At 46.2% G+C, this 18,902-nt stretch overlaps 1 protein-coding gene across 15 annotated transcripts in view; it reads right to left on the bottom strand.

The window, feature by feature from the left end:
- Window positions 1-2,568: 2,568 nt before the first annotated feature.
- ZDHHC14 (zDHHC palmitoyltransferase 14) overlaps window positions 2,569-18,902 on the bottom strand; it is a 299,524-nt gene continuing 283,190 nt past the window's right edge. For 8 of the 15 annotated variants that reach the window (XM_005552194.5, XM_045391336.3, XM_045391337.3 and 5 more), the window contains one exon: window positions 2,569-3,806. In XM_005552194.5, coding sequence (XP_005552251.1) covers window positions 3,408-3,806 — 399 coding nt within the window. In that variant the 3' untranslated portion in view covers window positions 2,569-3,407. The remainder of the gene's footprint in view (window positions 3,807-18,902) is intronic. The other 7 variants (XM_005552195.4, XM_074037327.1, XM_074037336.1 and 4 more) reach the window with 1 other exon arrangement.

Raw genomic sequence — 18,902 nt, 5'->3', positions numbered from 1 at the left:
TTTATTTTTCTTGCTGTTGAGTCAGACAAGAAGGCCCAGGCCAAGGATGTGAAGAGCTTAGGGACTTTCAAAGCCACAGAGGGCCTGGCCCATCAGGTCTCCGCAGGAACATGGCTCATAAAATGCATTTGCTCCTCACTTGGAGCCCCAGCTGGCAATCCTAGACAGAACAGGCGAAGGCCACAGTAAGCTGCGGGGTGGCATGGAACTCTGAAAAGACTCCTCCCTTGTGCCATTCTGGGCCAGAACAGAGATTTCACATTTTGCTGGCTTAGGGTGGGGACATGGCATTGTCCTCACAGGCTGAAATCATCACATTTGAAAGCTGGAACAAGCATCTTTTGAATGGGCATAACGTGATTGCTGGGCCAATTTCTGCAGAACGGAGTGACAGGTCACTGTGCCCTCCCGGATGCAGGCTGCCTGCCGCCTTCCTGCAGCATCCCCCTGCTTCCTGCGGACCAGGGCACTGATGCTCAGTTCAGCCTTCAAGTGCCGGGAAACCTGTGGTCCCCCCAGGGGACTCCTGGGAGAATGAACGCAGACGAATTTTTAAACAGCAGAATGAGTGTGTGTTTGTGTGTGTTTGATAATGGTCCAAGCTTTAATAGCATGGTAAAATATTTACTTTACTTTTTATAGCTAGCATGTAATCAATCGCTAACACACTGAAAGAAGCTAGAAACACCACCATCTACTCAGCCACAGCTAGAAGGAACCATTCAACATTTACAAACATAAGTGTATACATATTTATGTACGTGTCACATATAGGTTCATGGGAAATGCAGAGTCATCACCTCGCCAGGTGAGCTGCCCCCCGACCATCCCTCCTGCCCAACAGAAGTGGGCGCCCCTGGGGGCATCATCGCTCATTTCCTCTGACGCTGGGTTTCTTTTTCAAGCCACAGAGGACAGGGCTGTGGGCTTCTCTCTGGTTTTGGTTTTTAAGACATTAATAATCTAACAAATTGGCCCATTCAAGTTAATCTCCCTCTTGACCCTGAATAGCCTTGATTCATTTCGCCAAAATTCCCAATCCCCTATTGGATAAATGATGCCAAGTGTGTACCAGGGACAGGGTTGGAGGTGGGGAAATTGATAATAAATATTAAGTAAATGTCCATTATGTGAAGACAAGTGAGTGGTGATCCTGGCTTCTGGGATTTTTTCATAATGAGGTGGGAAGAAGGGCTGGTCACAGGAGAGCGGCAACCACTGAATTAGGAAATGTTAGAAGTGGGAGGCCTCTGAAGACCATGATTTTCCTTTCCAGGGGAAGGAGTTGGGAATGGACTGGGCCACACATGGGACCGGAGTGAGGGCTGAGCTGGATTCACGGTCACCCGTGGAACACCCTTCTCATCAGGGCCAACTCCTTCCTGGGGCTTCTGGGGAGCAGGTGGAAGGAGGCAAGGAGCAGAGACGGTTTGGAAAGCTGTGGAAGCTCCTTTGTGGGGCTGTCACTTTAGCCTCACAGGTAGCGTGGACAAGGAGAATCCCTGTGAGTTGGTGCCTGTGCACGTGTGTGGTTGTGTAAGGACGGCACTGCCCCACTAATTACAAATTGCAGGTGGGTACAAGTAGTTAGGTGGTTCAAAAAATCAAAACTGGTTACACAGAATGGACCTATTCCATTTTCTATACGTGCATGCAGTGTGAAAACAAAGATGGCTCCAAGATATCACAGTGCAAGAACTCTGCAGGCCTTTCGAGCATGAATTATTTTGTGACCTGTGAATTGCCTTCATTCCAAATAAAACTTGGGTGCTTTTCTTTTTCCTATCTTCTTTTCTTTTATATAAAATGGCAACTCTTTCCCAGGAGAAATAGCCTTTTTCCATAAATGCAAATCATTTGGGGTTACTTGTATCAATGGTCAATGTGCCTTGTCTTTCATATGGTTATAAGGAGCAGGGCCATGGCTTTGAACTTGAGTAGCTTTAGCTGTTAGATTTATGGTCTGGAAAGAAGTCAGGAGAGGAGTTGCTGTGTCCCCTGCGGCTGCCTCCATAGTGACACACTCCCTAAGTCCAGAGCCAGTTCCCTTCTAGGCGATCAATGAAAGTGAACAAAGTGGTCATTTTCTTAATTTCATTCTGATTAGTGTCCAGGGAAGGATGATGACCTACGTGATCTCAGCCCAAACCGTAAGCCGATTTCTCCTCCTCATTTTCTGATACCTTTACTAGGACCTCAAGTTGCACTTCTGGGATTGAGTGACACGTTAACACGGAGGGAAGCCCAGAAGACGCCCGACAGAACCCCTTCTCCCTGAGCGTCCCCTCCCCTCTCCCTACTTCCAATCAACTGTTGCGCGGCAAACTGCAAACGTACAGCAAATTCCACTAAGATGGTGTCAAAAAGAGAGAATTAAAGAAAAAACATGATGGAAAGCTCGCCTCTTATCTAAGAAATCATTCTATAAATATCTCCCAGTTCAAAGATTTGACTTTTGGTTGTTTGGGGACTATTCCTCACTAGGGATATTTCAAGAAAAAACTCTCCCCATCTGGATGATTTTGTTTTCATTTATGCTATTAAGGATAACTGTACGCAGATCCAAAATAACAGAGGACGTCATTTTATTGGCTGTCCACGGGAAGTTTCATCACACACGGAGGTGAAGACTGTGGGGGGCGCGGCACACAATACCTCAACACGAGACCTCATCGAGCGGCCAAACAGAAGGTGAAATGACCCCCGACACGACGGAACCCCAGCCACCCTCTGCAGCCCTGGTGCCACCTTTCCACAGATGCCGCAGCCCAATAAGCTGAGTGAGGACACTGTCCATCAGTCTCGGTTCGTTGCACTGTCTTCCAACAAAACAGCACTTAAAAATTCACAAAATTAAAAAAAGAAAAAGAAAGCAGCACTTCCTTGGAAACAGCAACACCACTGTAACACAGACGGCAGCGTGGCATGCAGATCCACACCTGGTCGGTTTTTTCCCTTTAGGATTTTTTTTTTCCTTTTTTTTAAATTAACAAATGGAATGGCATGTCTGTTTCAAATATTAGTAGCATAACACGTAAGTGCAGTTGCAGTCTGGCCACAAGCGTCAGAAGCCTTCCGTGTGTCTGTCACGAGGGCGGGCAGACACACTCCGATTCTACCCCTGGAGGGTCCCCGTCCCCAGGCCCACCAAAAGAAAGCAGCGACTTCTCTGTTTCCATTGGTGTCAAAGCACTCAGGTTGGGGAAGAAAATTCAAATGAAACCAAGCTCTCAGCATCCGGGGCCGGCCGCCCTGTGCCGTTCTAAGTGGTCTCTGTCCCCCAGACCTGGGGCTGTTATCTCCACCGTGGCATTGGCTGGGGGAGTCGCTGTGGAGCACACCCCTCCGCTCACTCCTGCTGCCCGTGGAGGAGCCTCTGGTGCCTCCCCAGCCTGGGGCCACACGGGTCACACGGAGCTGAGCTTCACCAGGCCGCGCACAGAGTCCTCGTGCAGGGAGTCCTGGCTGGCCAGGCCCAGCACGTGCATGGTGCGGCTGTGCGCCAGGGGGCTGCCCGCCGCCAGCAGCCTGGGGGGCGAGGGCGCCTCATCGGGCGTCAGGAACTGGTGGCCCATGTGCTCATCTTTCCGGGGCATCACGTCCGCAAGCGTGGCCTCGGCGAGGTTGGGCATGGAGGCGGGCGGCGTGGGCGGGCCCAGTGTGAGGCTAGCGCAGGGCGTGCCCAGGCCAGGCTTCCCGGGTAGGTGCAGCTCGTCGCTGGTGAGGCTGGGCTCGCTCTGCAGCAGGGGGGTGGCCGCGGCCTGCAAAACGAATTTGGTGCTCTGAATGCACTGGTCTTGGTCGCACTGGAGAGCGGGAGGCGCCAGCAAAGAGAAGGTGGAGAGGAGGGGGCAGAGGTGGGGAGGGACGGGGACAGGGCATGGGCGGGGAGGGCGGGGTGCGAGAAGAGAGAAACCGTTAGTGACACCTCAGTCAGCCAGGCAGGGAGCGCGTAGAGTGGCCCAGGTGCATTGGGAGAGACACCCAGGGCCTGGTGCTGCAATCGCCTCTGCTCAAATGAAGTTACCACGGGTGCCCGGTCATAACATGCAGCACTGATCATGAAGCCAGTGGCCTTGGTTCCCAATTTAAAGGACACAATTGAAAAATCTCTTGGACAGAGTCACAGGCCACCTACAGCAGTGGGTGGCTGTTTCTTGTATGCTGAAAACCATTTTTTAAACCACATTGTTTTAAAAATACAGGGGTTGTACACCCGTGTTCATAGCAATGTTATTGATAGTAAGTCAAAAGTCAAAAGCAACTCAAGTGTCCACTGATGAACGACAGCAGGGACAAGGTGCAGTGTAGACACACAATGTTAGTGATTCAGCCTTAAAAAGGAAGTGCATTCGGACACATCCACTAGATGGGTGGACCTTGAGGACAGCATGCTAAGTGAAACAAGCCAGTCACAAAAAGACGAATAACTGTGATTCCACTGATACGAGGTCCTTGGAGGGTCATGTTCTTAGAGAGAAGGAAGAATGGTGGCTGCTGGGGTGGGGGACGGGAGGAGGAGGGAGCTGGTGTTTAAGGCATGCAGAGTTTCGGCCAGGGAAGATGAAGAAGCCCTGGAGATGGGTGGTGGTGGTGGTTGCAGAACAACATCAGCGGATTTAATACCACTGAACTTATACTTACAAATGGTTAAAATGGCCAATATTATGCCGTGTCTATTTTACCACCAAAAACAGAGAGAAAAGTACATGGGTGACAGAAGCCCTTGAGGGTCTGATCAGATTGTTTGGTAAAAGCCTAGAATTCTCCACTGCTAAATTTCCAACAGCTTCAAGAGCCATTCCCCAAGCCTCTGTGGTCTGAGAATGCCCACACTTGAGAAGACGTTTCCTATTCTTCCACTTAAGTCACATGACATCTGCCTTGTGTCCTGTTTCCCTTTGCTCACTGGGCCAAGAAGATAGTGTAAGCACTTGTTCAGCCTATGCAACGGGCACCCCGATAGCTCTGCAGACCCTCTCCTTGAACTATGGGCAACTTTCAGAACAGCTAGAAGATACTTAACGGGACTTGGACACCTTCAACTTAAGCCTGTGCAGCACCTTCTCAGTGAGATTCAGGAGCAGTGTTTCGATGGGAAGGAGGAGGAATAGGCATGGATATTAGGGGAGCAACTTGGGACTCTGTGCCCAAGCTTGAAACTGGCTGCTCCGCTCCACTTCTGCAGAGTTCTTACAACGAGCTTGCTTCCCCTCTTCACAAATGAAGACCCTGGGACACGGATGGGTTGGGCAGCACGATCAAGACCTTACAGATGAAAGTAAGGGATGGATCCAGGATTTGGAGCTGGGGTAGACCTCTTTCCACTATTAGGCATTTGACACAGCAGATGCTTAATAAATGTTATTTGGTCTTTCATCGCCTCCTCTTTATCAGAAGGCTAGAGTTACTTAAGAACTACTCACCAATGGCTTTGTGATTTAGGTGTGCCAACCTCTTCCTGATAAGAGACATGCCCAGAACTGCCATTGCTCATACCCCTGCAGCCGGAGCCGTGCAGGGCCAACATGCACAATACAGCCTCGACTGGAGGGAGGAAGTTCAGCCGAAGCCGATCCCAAGGTGCTTATTTCGTGCAGTGCACGCTTCCTTCCCTTCCTCATGGGTTTCTTTCTAAAATCACAAGTAGTAGGCAGGCCACCCCTGAGCCACCCTCCAGCCTAGAAGAGCAGGTTGAGGGGCTGCAGTCTTCAGAAATCTGCAGGTTTTAGATGCTCAAAGACTAGGTCCTAGGCAAGAGTAAAGCTCATAGTGGAGTTATGAAGAGGGCAAGCAAGTCTCACGGAAGATCCTTGCTTTTCTGTGGCTTCAACCCGGGTAGTGAAATTGCAAAACACTGAGAAGCTGGGTAAAGCCTGAGAAAGAAAGGTGTCAAAGTGGGGTCCGGGGGAGCGGAGGGGAGTGGGGTTATTCAGAGGAAAGGAAAGGCCATTAGAAACTACTTGGGAGGCGGGCTGGGCGCGGTGGCTCACGCCTATCATCCCAGCACTTTGGGAGGCTAAGGCAGGCAGGATCACCTGAGCTCAGGAGTTCGAGACCAGCCTGGGCAACATGGCAAAACCTCATCTCTACAAAAAAATACAAAAATTAGCTGGGCATGGTGGCACACAAACATAGTCCCAGCTGCTCAGGAGGCTGAGGCAGGAGAATCACTTGAGCCCAGGAGGCAGAGGTTCCAGTGAGCTGAGATCGTGCCACTGTACTCCAGCCTGGGCGATAGAGCAAGACCCTGTCTCTAAATAAATAAATAAATAAAAAGTACTTGGAAGGGGCTGACTGTGAAGTGTTAACAATCCTTTAATGCACTCATTTTTCTACTCATCACCAGAATCATCTGTGCCACAGCGGTGCTTCTCCAAGCTGTCAGGTGGGCAACAGAGTCGCTTTCTCTGTCTTGCAGGGAATTTCAGCTCAGGGTGCAGGTCCCTTCTGGTGGGGGCTACTGAGCAGGAGGCTGTCAGGCTGCAGAGAGCTGTGGCCTGTGTAGGCTGCTTGCACTCTCCCATGCTGTCAGCTCTGCTCAGAACATGGGCTCAGTCTTGACAGGGCAGAGGTGGAGGCAGACCAGCCTCACTGATTAAACATTCACCTTCTGGAAACTATACCAGGGTTTGGATAGACTGAGCTTTGCAAAGAATGTTTTATGAACATCACCGTTTCGTATTCTTCCTGACAGAGGCAGCTGAGCCACAGCGGCACTCCCATTTCCTGTAACTGCGCACAGCCTCCAGCAGGCCGGGCCTGGGAATGAGCCCAGGACTGAGCTGCCGCTTCAGAGAGTTCGGCTGGCGAGCCAGCGCTCTTGCTGGACCAAGGCATCTCGTTTTCAAGCTTCCCCTCTGGAGCCCTCACTCATCCTAATGCTTTCTGTCCACACAATACCCCCCGGCTCTCAGGAATAAGGAAATTGCAAATTAGATTTGCTTGTCTCTGTTGACCTGAAGAAAGTCTTTTCCACTGAAGACTAATTGGCATATTCTGTTTTAGGGATCAGCCCAAGTACTTCTGACTGACTCTCACAGACTCACAGAAAAATATGTTTGAGGGTGGAGCTAGAGGCGATGGTCAAGGTCACACAGTAGGAGCCTGAGGGCAGACGAGGGCTCCTCTCCTCCCAACTCTGTCTCTTTCACCTTCCCTCTGGGAAGAGGTGGGCTCTCCTCATCCCTGTGTTTATTTCACCCTCCCTCTCTGGGGAGAGGTGGGCTCTCTTCCACTTTCTGTCTTTTTCCCCCTCTCTTGTCCATTCTTCTACTCTGCACTACCCCATCAGCTACTGGCCCTTTTCCTCTCCCCTGATCACCTCTCTGCCACCTAAGCCTGCAAAGAGCTCCTGCACACCCGTGAGAACCTTCTCGGAGAAGGTGGTTGTCAGCAGCGGTTGGTTAAGCTCCTGAGAGCTTGTGTTCCCTGTTGGGGTTGATGCAGAGTTGGGTGCACTTTGGAGACTTCTATTTGCAAACATCCTTTGCTAACTTAAAACACAGATAACAGCCCTAGAGGTGGCTTTACTGGGAACCTAATGATGCTTCAGGCTCCTTTACTTACACAGCCTCTTTCCAAGGCCTCGTTCTCTGCATACTTAAGAAAAAGCATATCTCATGGAGATTTGCTTTTTCTTAAAGGGGGTCTCCCATGGCATGGTTCAGACTGCTCCAATCCTGGCCCACTCCAGCCATACCTATTGGCACTTTGCCATGCTCTACCTACGACTCGTTAAGAACTGGAGTAAACACTGTGTGGGCCTCACTGGCCAGGACCTTGTTGGAAATGCTCTTGAGTTTGTCAAAGGCTTAAGGACTTGAAGAAGGTGTGAAATAATATTTGTGAAAGAAAAAGTTTAGCCTAAGCCGTTTAATTTTTTTGTGTTTTGTTTTTGTGAGATGGAGCCTCACTCTGTCACCCAGGCTGGAGTGCAGTGGCACGATCTTGGCTCACTGCAGCCTCTGCCTCCCAGGTTCAAGCAATTCTCCTACCTCAGCCTTCCGAGAAGCTGGGATTACAGGCATGCACCACCATGCCTGGCTAATTTTTGTATTTTTTTTTTTTTTTAGTGGAGATGGGGTTTTACCACGTTGGCCAGGCTGGTCTTGAACTCCTGACCTCAAGTGATCCGCAGACCTCCCGAAGTGCTGAGATGACAGGTGTGAGCCACCGTGCCCAGCCTGTAAGCCATTTAATTTAAAAAATCTATATGGAAGTCACTCAGAAATGTTTTCCAAATGACTCTTTGGAACCCTGACTTACCCGATGATAAGCACCTCTTCTACGCAGATTTGTTTAAACATCTTAAAAGATGACTGTCTTTTTAAGTCTAGCTATGGGTGTTTCCCCTGATAGAGGGAAGGCTTTCATATCAACCATGAGCCTACTGTCTGTGCCCTCCCCAGCTTTCCTGCTGAGGTGATAGCAGGGGGCAGGGCCACTGGCACCAGGCACCTAAGTGTCTGAGTCCTGTGTGTAGTTCACAGCTTTGAAGACACTCTGCCACATTCAAACCGATTTCCATTTAGAAGGCAAATCTCAGCTGGGGCACACCGGGACCAGGCTCTGTTCTGCAGGGTGTCACCCATCTAAATCTCCTGTTGGCTCAGAAGAGGGCACTGGCGTGGACAGAGCAGAATTTTGTCAGATTCCAACCAAGGGTAGTGCAATGACTCTACTGACTGGAATTTACAATTCTCATTAAATGCTCTCAAAACGTCACCTGTTTTGAACATATGCTTCTTAGAAAAAACTTAGATATCAAATGACTCAGGGATACCTGATTTTTTAAAAAGAGCTTTTCCTAATTTTCCACTCTGCCAGAATTCCAAGGACGATGGCTGTAATTCCCATTTGAGAAAGTCATGGGGGAAAATGGCCAATATTTTCAGGGTTACTGTGGAGATGACCATGACAAATATTCTTACACTTCTCCCTCTCTCTCTCTCTCTTTTTTTTTTTTGTAACTTTTGCTTCTAATTCTTATTTGCCCATTTCTTGTTGACTTTTCTACTTAACTTTCTTGCTCTCTGCACTCACCAACTCTCTTCCCTCTATCCTTTTTCCGCATTGATTTCTCTCCCACTTCTGCTTTTTCCGTCTTCTCTTTTTCTTGTCTCTTCCTTTCTACCTCTCTCTTTTACTTTGAACCTTTTTCCCTCCACCACCCAGGCTTCCTGGCTTTTCATCTGAGGACCCTTTAATCTTCTGCCAGTAGAGGGAGACATCACCGCTCGCTTTTTTCTCTTATAATTTGGTGGCTAACACCGAGAAGCCGTTGGGTATGCTTGAATTGATCTAACCAGTTATAAAATCCTAAGGAAAAACGGCCGACCACTTGGATATCTGACAGTGACAGTCCATCTACTCTGAACAGCAAATTGAGATACTCATGTTTTTATTCCAAAACAACCTTTTAAAAGTTCATATTTATCAAATATTAGGTTGAATCATATGACATGACCAATTTTTAAGGTCAAAAATTGGTCGAATGCTGGATGCTAATAGAATAGAAGCTTGATTTCTTGTAAGAGTGTCTATGAAAAGACCTTTCTGCTGGCAGCATAAAAATCCCACTGTCTAAAGTGCTGGAGCTTTTGCTGTCATTGCAGTAAGTCACTGTGACAACTGATTTACTGCCCAAATGAAGCGTCAGCATTTAACTTGCAAAGCAGTTTATGGTTTCAGACGTCTGGATGTCACACACATTAGCACTTAATGTTACAATTTAAAAACGCCATAGAGATCATTTACTTTTTGTTTCTGCAGATTCTCATATAAAATTGCTCATGTTGGAATACATTTTATTTTACCCTAGCTGACTTCTTGTCTGAAAAAACCGAGTGTACAGATGCTACTAAAAGCAAAACTAGGAGCTTTCTAGATGGCCTGTGTACAAATTAAGAGTGAGTGAAATTATGTATTTCTTTTGCTCCGATTCTGTCAAAAGCATTAGCGTTAGGCATCATTTATTTCTGCTTGGCTGTGAAGCTCTGTTCTGGGGTCTTATGAATGCTTATTGACAGTTATAGAAACACCACAATCTTCTAAAGTCCACCTAAAATGTAGGTGCAGTTTCGAAGGAGAGCTTTTTTGTATTCTTTTATTTAACATTATCATTTACGTTTGCCTAAGTTATTTTTTTTCCTTCTACCTTTGATTTTTCAGGTTACATGGAGCGTTCTTCTGTGATACTAGTTTAATAAATGATGCAACTGCTGGTTTCATCTTGTTTTGATACTGGATTGGGGGATTTAAAATGTTAGGTTAAGTAAATATGGTAAATGATTTTCTAAAAACAAAATTGTAGCAATGATGCACCACGTTACTATCTTTGCATTTAGCATGTGATCCCAAAGGACCTTTGTAGCAACAAGTGCCAGATACAAGCATAAACGATGACATCAATGCTATACAGAAGTTAAATTATTTGACAATCAAACGAGGTATGCACACTAAAAAGTGGATCATAACTGGATGTCGTGAGTATGTCATGCATATACATTGTCCTAGATAGAACTTCGATGTTAGCTAATAATAAAAGCCAATAATGAGGGAAGCAGGAATAATCAAAATGTGGTCCTCGGCTGGCTCTGAGTTATTTGCACATACTTCTAGTATGGCTCCTTGGAATTTCATAGGGGTTCAGAGGGCAAGAGATACTTGGGGTCACATGCATCATCTTACTGCTTTAGATGCCACATGTTGCTTCTCTAACATTTTCTTCCTTGAGAATTTGTAGTAGAGGGAAAATCTCACAGGCACTGAATAACCACCCCCGTCCCCTACTCGTGAGAGAGGATACGCTAACACTGGATCTTCCCATTCTTGAGATCATAAATAAGACCTCAGTAGGTACTTTGATGTCAGCTTTCTATCAATATTTATCTAATTTTTTTGACCTGCAATATCAGGGTGTTTATCTAGATGTAAAATTATAAAGCCTTTATCTCTAATTGCTAAGATACTGTGTATTTCCTTAGGAACACATTTTCTATCATTCAAGAAATACGTTTCTTATCCAGATACTGGTCCTAAAATAAAATGGCAGGCAAAAATTTGACCAAAGATACCCAGGGCCTCTTTCCCTCCAGCCTTTCTCTCCTCTGCAAATGGAACATGCTGAGTCTGATGCTAAATCTGTCTCCAAAGGCTCCTCCTTCAAAGTAAGCACTGGAAATGGCTTTAGGTCAGAGTAGTCCTACCACATGGCTAATCCAGTGTTTATTGTGGTAGAGTGGGTAGCAAACAGCCCATGTCTGGAACATATGGCAACATGAGTTGTAACATGTCCTCTAATTATAGAGACAAAGCTTCTACTTCCAGGAATGCTGGAGAACTGACACTGGACCAGCTTTCAGCCTGTATATAAGGGAGTATATGAAACTGGCCAAAGTACAGGAGGCAAATGGTTTCCAGTAGCGCACAACGGGCAGCGCAAGACTGTAATCCCTGAGGGGAGGGAGACTCACAAGGTAAGCCCCACAACCAGCCAGTTCTTTTCTTGGGGAAAGTTCCCCAACCACTGCACAGAGCTGGAGTCTGAGCAGACCACAGTTGTTCGGCTATAGAGAAAACAGAGGTCGGAGTGTGAGAAAAACAAAGTGGCTGGATCTGCAGGGCAGGAACCTGGAGAAGAGGATGCCATTCAGAGAGGGAGGACCAGAAGTCCTAGTGGGGGTTCCAAGGGCTGTAGCCAAAGGCTGTGCTGTGCATGTGCAGGGTGAGAATTCTCTGCCCCAAGGCTTATAAGACAGCAGCTGCAATGGGGTTGAAAGAGAAATAGAGATACTTGAGGTTGAGACAAGTAGTGCATTAGGGACACTGATGTCATGAACACCTCCAACACACTGTTAACACCCCTAGGATCCCAAAGACATCAGAAGGCTGTGCCTTAGGAGTAAGAATCATGCCCTAAAGTAAGACCCCAGGCCCATCCTAACAAAGCTTGAAACCAAACAATCTTCAGAGAAGACATAATTTGGAGGTTGAGTTCCAACAAATTAAAGAAGTCTGGAAAACACTTTGGACTTTCCACAGATCTGTACTAACAAAATATAATATAAGCCGACACATGTTCAAGGTGACCAGCCAGTAACTGAACTGCTTACTGTAACAGGAGCAACACTCTTTGGCGTCAGGTAACAACATCAACAGTTTCTATACCATGTATCTAAAATGTCCTGTAGTCAACAAAATATTAATAGACATACAAAGAAATGGGAAAATATGATAGAACCAAATCAAAACTTTAGAACTAAAAAGTATAATAAACAAAATGAAAAATTATCTGGATGAGATTAGCAGTAGACTGGATATGGCAGAAGAACCGGTGAACATGAAGAGAGATCCAGAGAAATTATCCAGTCTGAAGAGCTGAGAGAGGTGCTGAAGGAAAATGCACAGAGCCTCAGGGACCTATCCTCTGGGTCAAGGTCAAATGGTCTAACACGTGTATCACTGGAGTCCCAGGAGCAAGGAGAATGAATCAAGGCAGAGAAAAAAAAAAGTGAAGACGTAAGGGCCTAAAGCATCCCAACTGGATGACAACAATAACTTACAGGCCCAAAGAAACTGAAAGAACTCTAAGCAGTGTAACAGCAGAGATCACCCGTGGGCCAGGTCAGTAATTCACATGGATACTGACATGTTTCCACATGGACAAGCCTTTTGCCTGATCTCAACTAGACTGGTCTGAAGTGCTACAAATGGTTTTGACTTCAGGGAGCAAGTAGAAAGAAAAAAGCGTGAGTTTAATGTGTCATCGACTAACACTGTCATTTGTAACAGAGAGGAAACTGCTGATGCTGGATAGATGTGCTGATCAGGTTGCAGGTTAGATTATGAAGAGGTTGCACATTCGGTTTCACAGCCTGGTTTTGTGACTGACCGCAACCGATTAATCATCCTTGGGCAGAGAAAGCCTGTGGGGTGTGGCTTCCTCAGCCCTGGGAGGAGCCTTCAGGCCTACCAGGGAGACTTCTGGTGTCGGGGTTAGGAAGAGTATTTTCCATGGAGTCAGACTGCCAAGCGTGAGATCACGGCGTGGCCACTGGTTATCTCTGTCACACACTTAACATCCCTGAGTCTCAGTCTCCTCAATGGGGCAATCAGAGTATCCCCATGAGATGGTTTTGTGAGGACTAGACGAGATGATGATTATGTAAAGCACTAAGCCCAGTGTCCGGCACACAGGAGACGATCTCTTTCTCTCTCCTTTCTCTTTCTCTTTCTTGTTTAACCAACATTTGCTGAAACCAACTATCATAGGGACTATTCTAGACTCCGGGTAGATGTGCTAAACAAATAGCACTGAAGCACTCAATTATTATTATTAAAGCCTGAGGCATTTTTAATAGAAGGTAAAATATTCATTGACAATTGAAATTCATAAATCCTTGAAGTTTGGCTGAAGCTCCCCTTCATGTAAAAATGACTAATGCTTGGTAACTTCCTAGCACAGGCTTTCACAGGGGAGCGTGGGTAAGGGTAATGGGTTGTGGGGACTGAAAGAGTGTGGCTGAAAATCAATTTACGCACAGTCAGCCCCTGTAGATGTTTCTTTATTGACGTGCATAACATAGGGTTAAGAGCATGGGCTCTGGGGTCAAATTAGGACGTTTTTGTTAGAAAATTGTACTTAAGCTCTCCTTCCTCTGGTTTTGTTAATCTATAAAATGGAGATAATATTAGTAGCAGGCTCAGAGGGGTGCTGTGAGGGTTAGCAGAAGTTATGTACGTGGAAGGCTTGGAACAGCACGTGGTATGTCCATGTGGTATAGTCTGGGAAGTGCTGAGCCCTGTGTCGGTGTGAAGGTGGATGAACTGCAAAGAGGAGAGTCGGGAAAGAACATCGGGTCTCATGTTCTGCTTAGTGCCAGCCCTGCTTGCATGTTTCCACAGTCCTGTGAGCACGGTCCCTATACCACAGAAGCCCATAAAGAACAACCAAAGCAACAGAAAGGCCTGTTCGCCAGGCGCCCGAATGGCCGGTAAATGTACAGTCCAGTGGAACATTATCTGCTGGTGATACTGGCCTGTTGATTAGACACAATGGGTTCAAAGCCCTGACGACAGAGAAGAGTCTGCTGGAGGGGACCTCCACTGGACAGGACCCTGAAGGTCGATGTTCAGCCCTTGCCATTAATTTCATCCCACCAGCTACCTGGGAGGCTGAGGCAGGAGAATTGCTTGAGCCCAGGAGGTGCATGTGTCAGTGAGCCAAGATTGCGTCACTGCCTGTCCAGCATTGCGAGGAGATGCTCCCTGTCCCAAGTCTGACATCTCTGGGTGGGGACTCCCGGTCCTGGGCCGTTCCCTCTTGGATTGAGTAGAGTCTGAATCCCAGACCCACTCTCTGGTCCTAGTTGTGACCTGTGGGGCCACACAGAACACATCTCATCCTCTCCTGCTGATGTTCTCATGGCACTTGGGGTAGTCCAACAGGCGGTAGAAGCCTTGAGACCAAAAGGACTTCTTCCAGAAGCAACCTGGGTTTCTCACAGCAAGGGGAAGGCATGGGACTCCAAGCTAATTAGACTTTTAAATTTATTCATCTATGAGCAACTTACTTTGTAATTGGTAACAATTTCCATGTAATCATATATGTGGCTTGGGGATTCTGATGAAGTAAGAAAAACCCAGTGTACAAATCATTTCTAAACTGTCATAAAAGTTTCATGAGTGCTAAGTTTAACAATTAATGAAGTTAACATATTCATGTGTCTCAAAGACATTAAGCATTTATCAATTTTGATTTTGCAGTTTTCTTTTCATGTTTTAGAGCTTGTAATTTTTTTTCCAGGTCTTACACTTTTTTATAGTTCCTGGAAAAGTGCATGGGCACTTGCCTACAGTGTCTGATGGCTTGAATGACCATGACATCTGTCTCTTGGTTCACAGATTAATTTCATCCCACCATGGTCATAACTTTGTGGAACCATGACATGTCACTATATCAAAGAGAACTCCTTCCCTCTAGCTCCTAGTTCCCCATTCAGGATGGAGGTCTTTGGAGATGTGGCAAAATTGGAGGATGGAAGGAATGAGGAAAAGAAGTTGGAACAAATTAATATTTGTTAAGAACCTCCTGTGAGTGAGCCCCTGCAAGGAGAATTTGCACATACTTTCAACTGAACGTTTAAAAACCACCTCCAGGCCAGGTGTTGGGGCTCATGCCTGTAATCCCAGCACTTTGGGAGGCCAAGACAAGTGGATTACTTGAGGTCAGGAGGTCAAGACCATCCTGACCAACATGGTGAAACCCTGTCTCTACTAAAAATACAAAAATTAGCCAGGCATGGTGGCATGCACCTGTAATCCCAGCTACATGGGGGGCTGAGGCAGGAGAATCGCTTGAACCCAGGAGGTCAAGAGTGCAGTGAGCAGAGGTCATGCTACTGCACTCCAGCCTGGGTGACAGAGTGAGACTCTGTCTCAAAAAAAAAAATAAAATAAATAAAAATAAAATAAAATAAAATAAAATAAAATAAATAAAGGGGTAAGTTAGAAAATGTATGTCTCAGTGCTCTGTAAATTGCAAAGCTCTATATAAATACAATTCTCTGTCTTTATTAATTTGCAATCTGGCCTGCCATGTCTGGGGACAATAACTCCTTCATTACTCCACGTACAGAGTTCTGATTTGGGGTCCTGCTTATGCTTTTCCAAGATTATCAAAAATTAGCCAGGCATGGTGGTGTATGCCTGCAGCCCAGCTACCTGGGATGCTGAGGCAGGAGAATTGCTTGAGACCAGGAGGTGGATGTGTCAGTGAGCCAAGATTGCACCACTGCACTCCAGCCTGGGCGACACAGTGAGACTCCGTCTCAAAAAAACAAAACAAAACAAAACAAGCACCTCCAGTTTATTAGGTCATAAACTGTTGATGGCAAGAGGAAATAGAATCTCTGTCAATCCTTACCACAGGCCAGGGAGGTGAACATCAGTATCACTTTCTTCATTTTACGGTTTAGGGATTTAAGGCTCTTGGGATTAAGTGACTTGCCTAAGATCACCCAGCCCCAAAGTGTCAGGGCTGGCAAAGGTCAGAGCCAGCCCAGGTGCTCTGACCCCACAGCTGTTCTCTGACACTCCCCACTGCATAGGCTATTTGCAAAGCTTTTCCTTCCATTATCTTTCAGGATTATCTTATTCTGTTGTTCTTACTTGTGTCCAATTAGACCAAGGAGAAACTTCACTTGAACTGGTGGGGACACAGCTGGCAGAGGTGGGCATAGAGAAAGGAAAATGTAATGAATGCTGATTTCAAAAAATAATTTTCCAGCATGTAAGATGAAATTGGACTAGTATCTCAGATGACAAACATGAGTAAGTCTTACAGGTTTTTTGAAATGCCGGAGTGACTGATACTTCTAGGCTAGCTGACAAAAGGGATTCACGTCTCCACTGTTTCCAAGTGACTTTCTACCAACCAGACCATTTCTCTATCGACACCGGAAGCAAACCTTCCCTGAGCGTTCCATCCAGCTACCTGCTGGGCTGCTCCCCACCACCCCCAGGTATCCGTGGCACCCACATTCCACATGCCTAAGTCAACTTCCCCGCAACTTGCACCCCCTCTTGAAACACCAAGACGCTTTGCCCCACACATGCCTGTGCTTTGTTTGCTTGAAACATCCCTCCCGCCTTTGGGTGGCGAATTCTCAGATGTCATCCCCTCCAGGAAACTTTGCCTGAAACCTAAGTGCTCTTTGTCGAAGCTCCCCCGCCCCTCCCTCAACGGTCTGTCACATTCTAGCACATTCTGTTCAAATCCTCCGAATACCCATTTCTCTGAATAGACCATGTGTTACTTGAATGAAACTGACCTAAGGTTTTTCAAGATAAAAGAAACTTATTTGTGCCAAAGCAAATAATGGCTCAAAATTATTCCATTTAACTGAAACGTTTGGAGAGAACAAGAGAATCTGAAGGCTGTGTCGATGGTTCTCAACACTGGCTGCCAATTAAAGTCTTTTCCAGTTCCATAGCACCACCAAGGCCTGGCTGCCCACCCTGGGATTCCGACTTAACTGGATGCAGAGATCAGTACTGTGATTCTAATGAGTGTCCTGGGCTGAGGAGCAACAGATTGTAATAAATTATCCCTCAGCTCCTAGACACAGGGCCAGGTCTGAAGAGGGTCACCTTTCCAACTTGAGGGCTTTTCAAATGGAAATATGACATGTAACAGAAAGCACCTGGGCCAGGCACTGCGGCTCATGCCTCTAATCCCAACACTTTGGGAGGCCAAGGTGGGTGGATCTCCTGAGGTCAGGAGTTCGAGACCAGCCTGGCCAACACGGTGAAACACCTTCTCTACTAAAAATACAAAAATTAGCCTGGCATGGTGGCACACGTCTGTAATCTCAGCTACTTGGGAGGCTGAGACAGAAGAATCGCTTGAACTCGGGAGGTGGAGGTTGCAGTGAGCAAAGATTGTGCCACTGCACTCCAGCCTGGGTGACAAGAGTGAGACTCCATCTCAAAAAAAAAAAAAAAAAAAGAAAAAAGAAAAAAAGAAAGCACATAGGCCTTCCTAGCTGTGTGACTGTGAGCAAGTTACTCAACATATGCAAGTCTCAGTTTCATCCTTTGTAAAACGAGGCTATCTTGCAGGTTGCTAATACTCTTGCAATGATAGTATCAGTATCACCAATGCTCTGTCCATTCTAGAGTGCTAAACCTCAGCAGAGACCCACCTGGCCACAGTATGCTTCTAGAGCAAATAAATTTTGTGCCGTTCTTAGAATGGCTTGAAGTTCAGCTTGCAATTCTGACTAATTTAACACTAAAGGATTTGTGTATTTGTTTTCCCATCTGTCTAATTGGGGATTGGAATGCAAAAACTCTTTTATTGATTTTGAGATCTAACTATATCCAAAACAGGAAATAAGTAAAAAGGAAGATGACGGATTGCTTGGCAAGTTGCCAGACCACTTGCTCTTAGCGATGGTGCTGCAGGCTTTCCAAGCACAGAGGGTGGGTGCCCTGGGTGTCTATCACTGCATCACAGACCAGAAAACCATAGGGCCTCGGGACCCTTTCGGCCAGGCACTGCTGGTCATGATGTGCTGGCTCAGTCTGTGGTGGTCTTTGTTGCTTGGGATATCTGTTACCGGCAGCCGAAGCAAATCAAAGGAGAGAAATGTTATAGTTGCCCCAGAGAATTTGTATTGTTGTCTTGAAATATTTCAGATCATTTGTCCATGTTTTGACAATTCCTGGATATTAACTGGTCTGTGTATTTCTCATGGCCTTAATATGACTCAAAGCGGGAGAAAGCAAAGCAACAGTGCGGGGCTCATGCTGAAACTCGCTCTGCTAGAGGTTCCCAGCTCTCTCGGCTGGCGTGTGCATTTCACAGAATGTTTAAACAAAATACCAATTTCTTCCCTTCAGGGCTTACTCCAAGTGCCTATTGACTTTCACTGAAGTCTTTGACTGCTTCTAATTTGTCTCTAATTTGTTTAATGGATAGATTCCTAGAAAGACACAAACTACTGAAACGGACCCAAGGAAAAAGTAAAAAATCTGAATAGACCTGTAATAAGTAGAGTGAATTAGTAATCAAAAAAATATCCACAGAGAAAGTTCAAGACCAAATGGCTTTCCTGGCAAATTGTTCCAAATCTTTAAAGGTGAATTCACACCAGTTCTTCACAAACTTTTCAAGAGACAGAAGAGTAAGAAGCACTTCTCAACTCCTTCCATGAGGCCAGTATTACCTCCTGATACCAACACCAGACGAAGACTTCACAAGAAAACTACAGACAACTCTCTTATGAATACAGATGGAAAAATCCTTAACAAAATACTAGCAAACTGAATTTAGCAACATATAAAATGGATTATACACCATGGCCAAGTGGGATGCATCCCATAAACTCAAGAAA

The sequence above is a fragment of the Macaca fascicularis genome, chromosome 4 (assembly GCF_037993035.2).
Source record: "Macaca fascicularis isolate 582-1 chromosome 4, T2T-MFA8v1.1".
NCBI lineage: Eukaryota > Metazoa > Chordata > Mammalia > Primates > Cercopithecidae > Macaca > Macaca fascicularis.
Note: the sequence above shows the minus strand (reverse complement) of the source record. Positions and strands in the feature narration are given on the sequence as shown.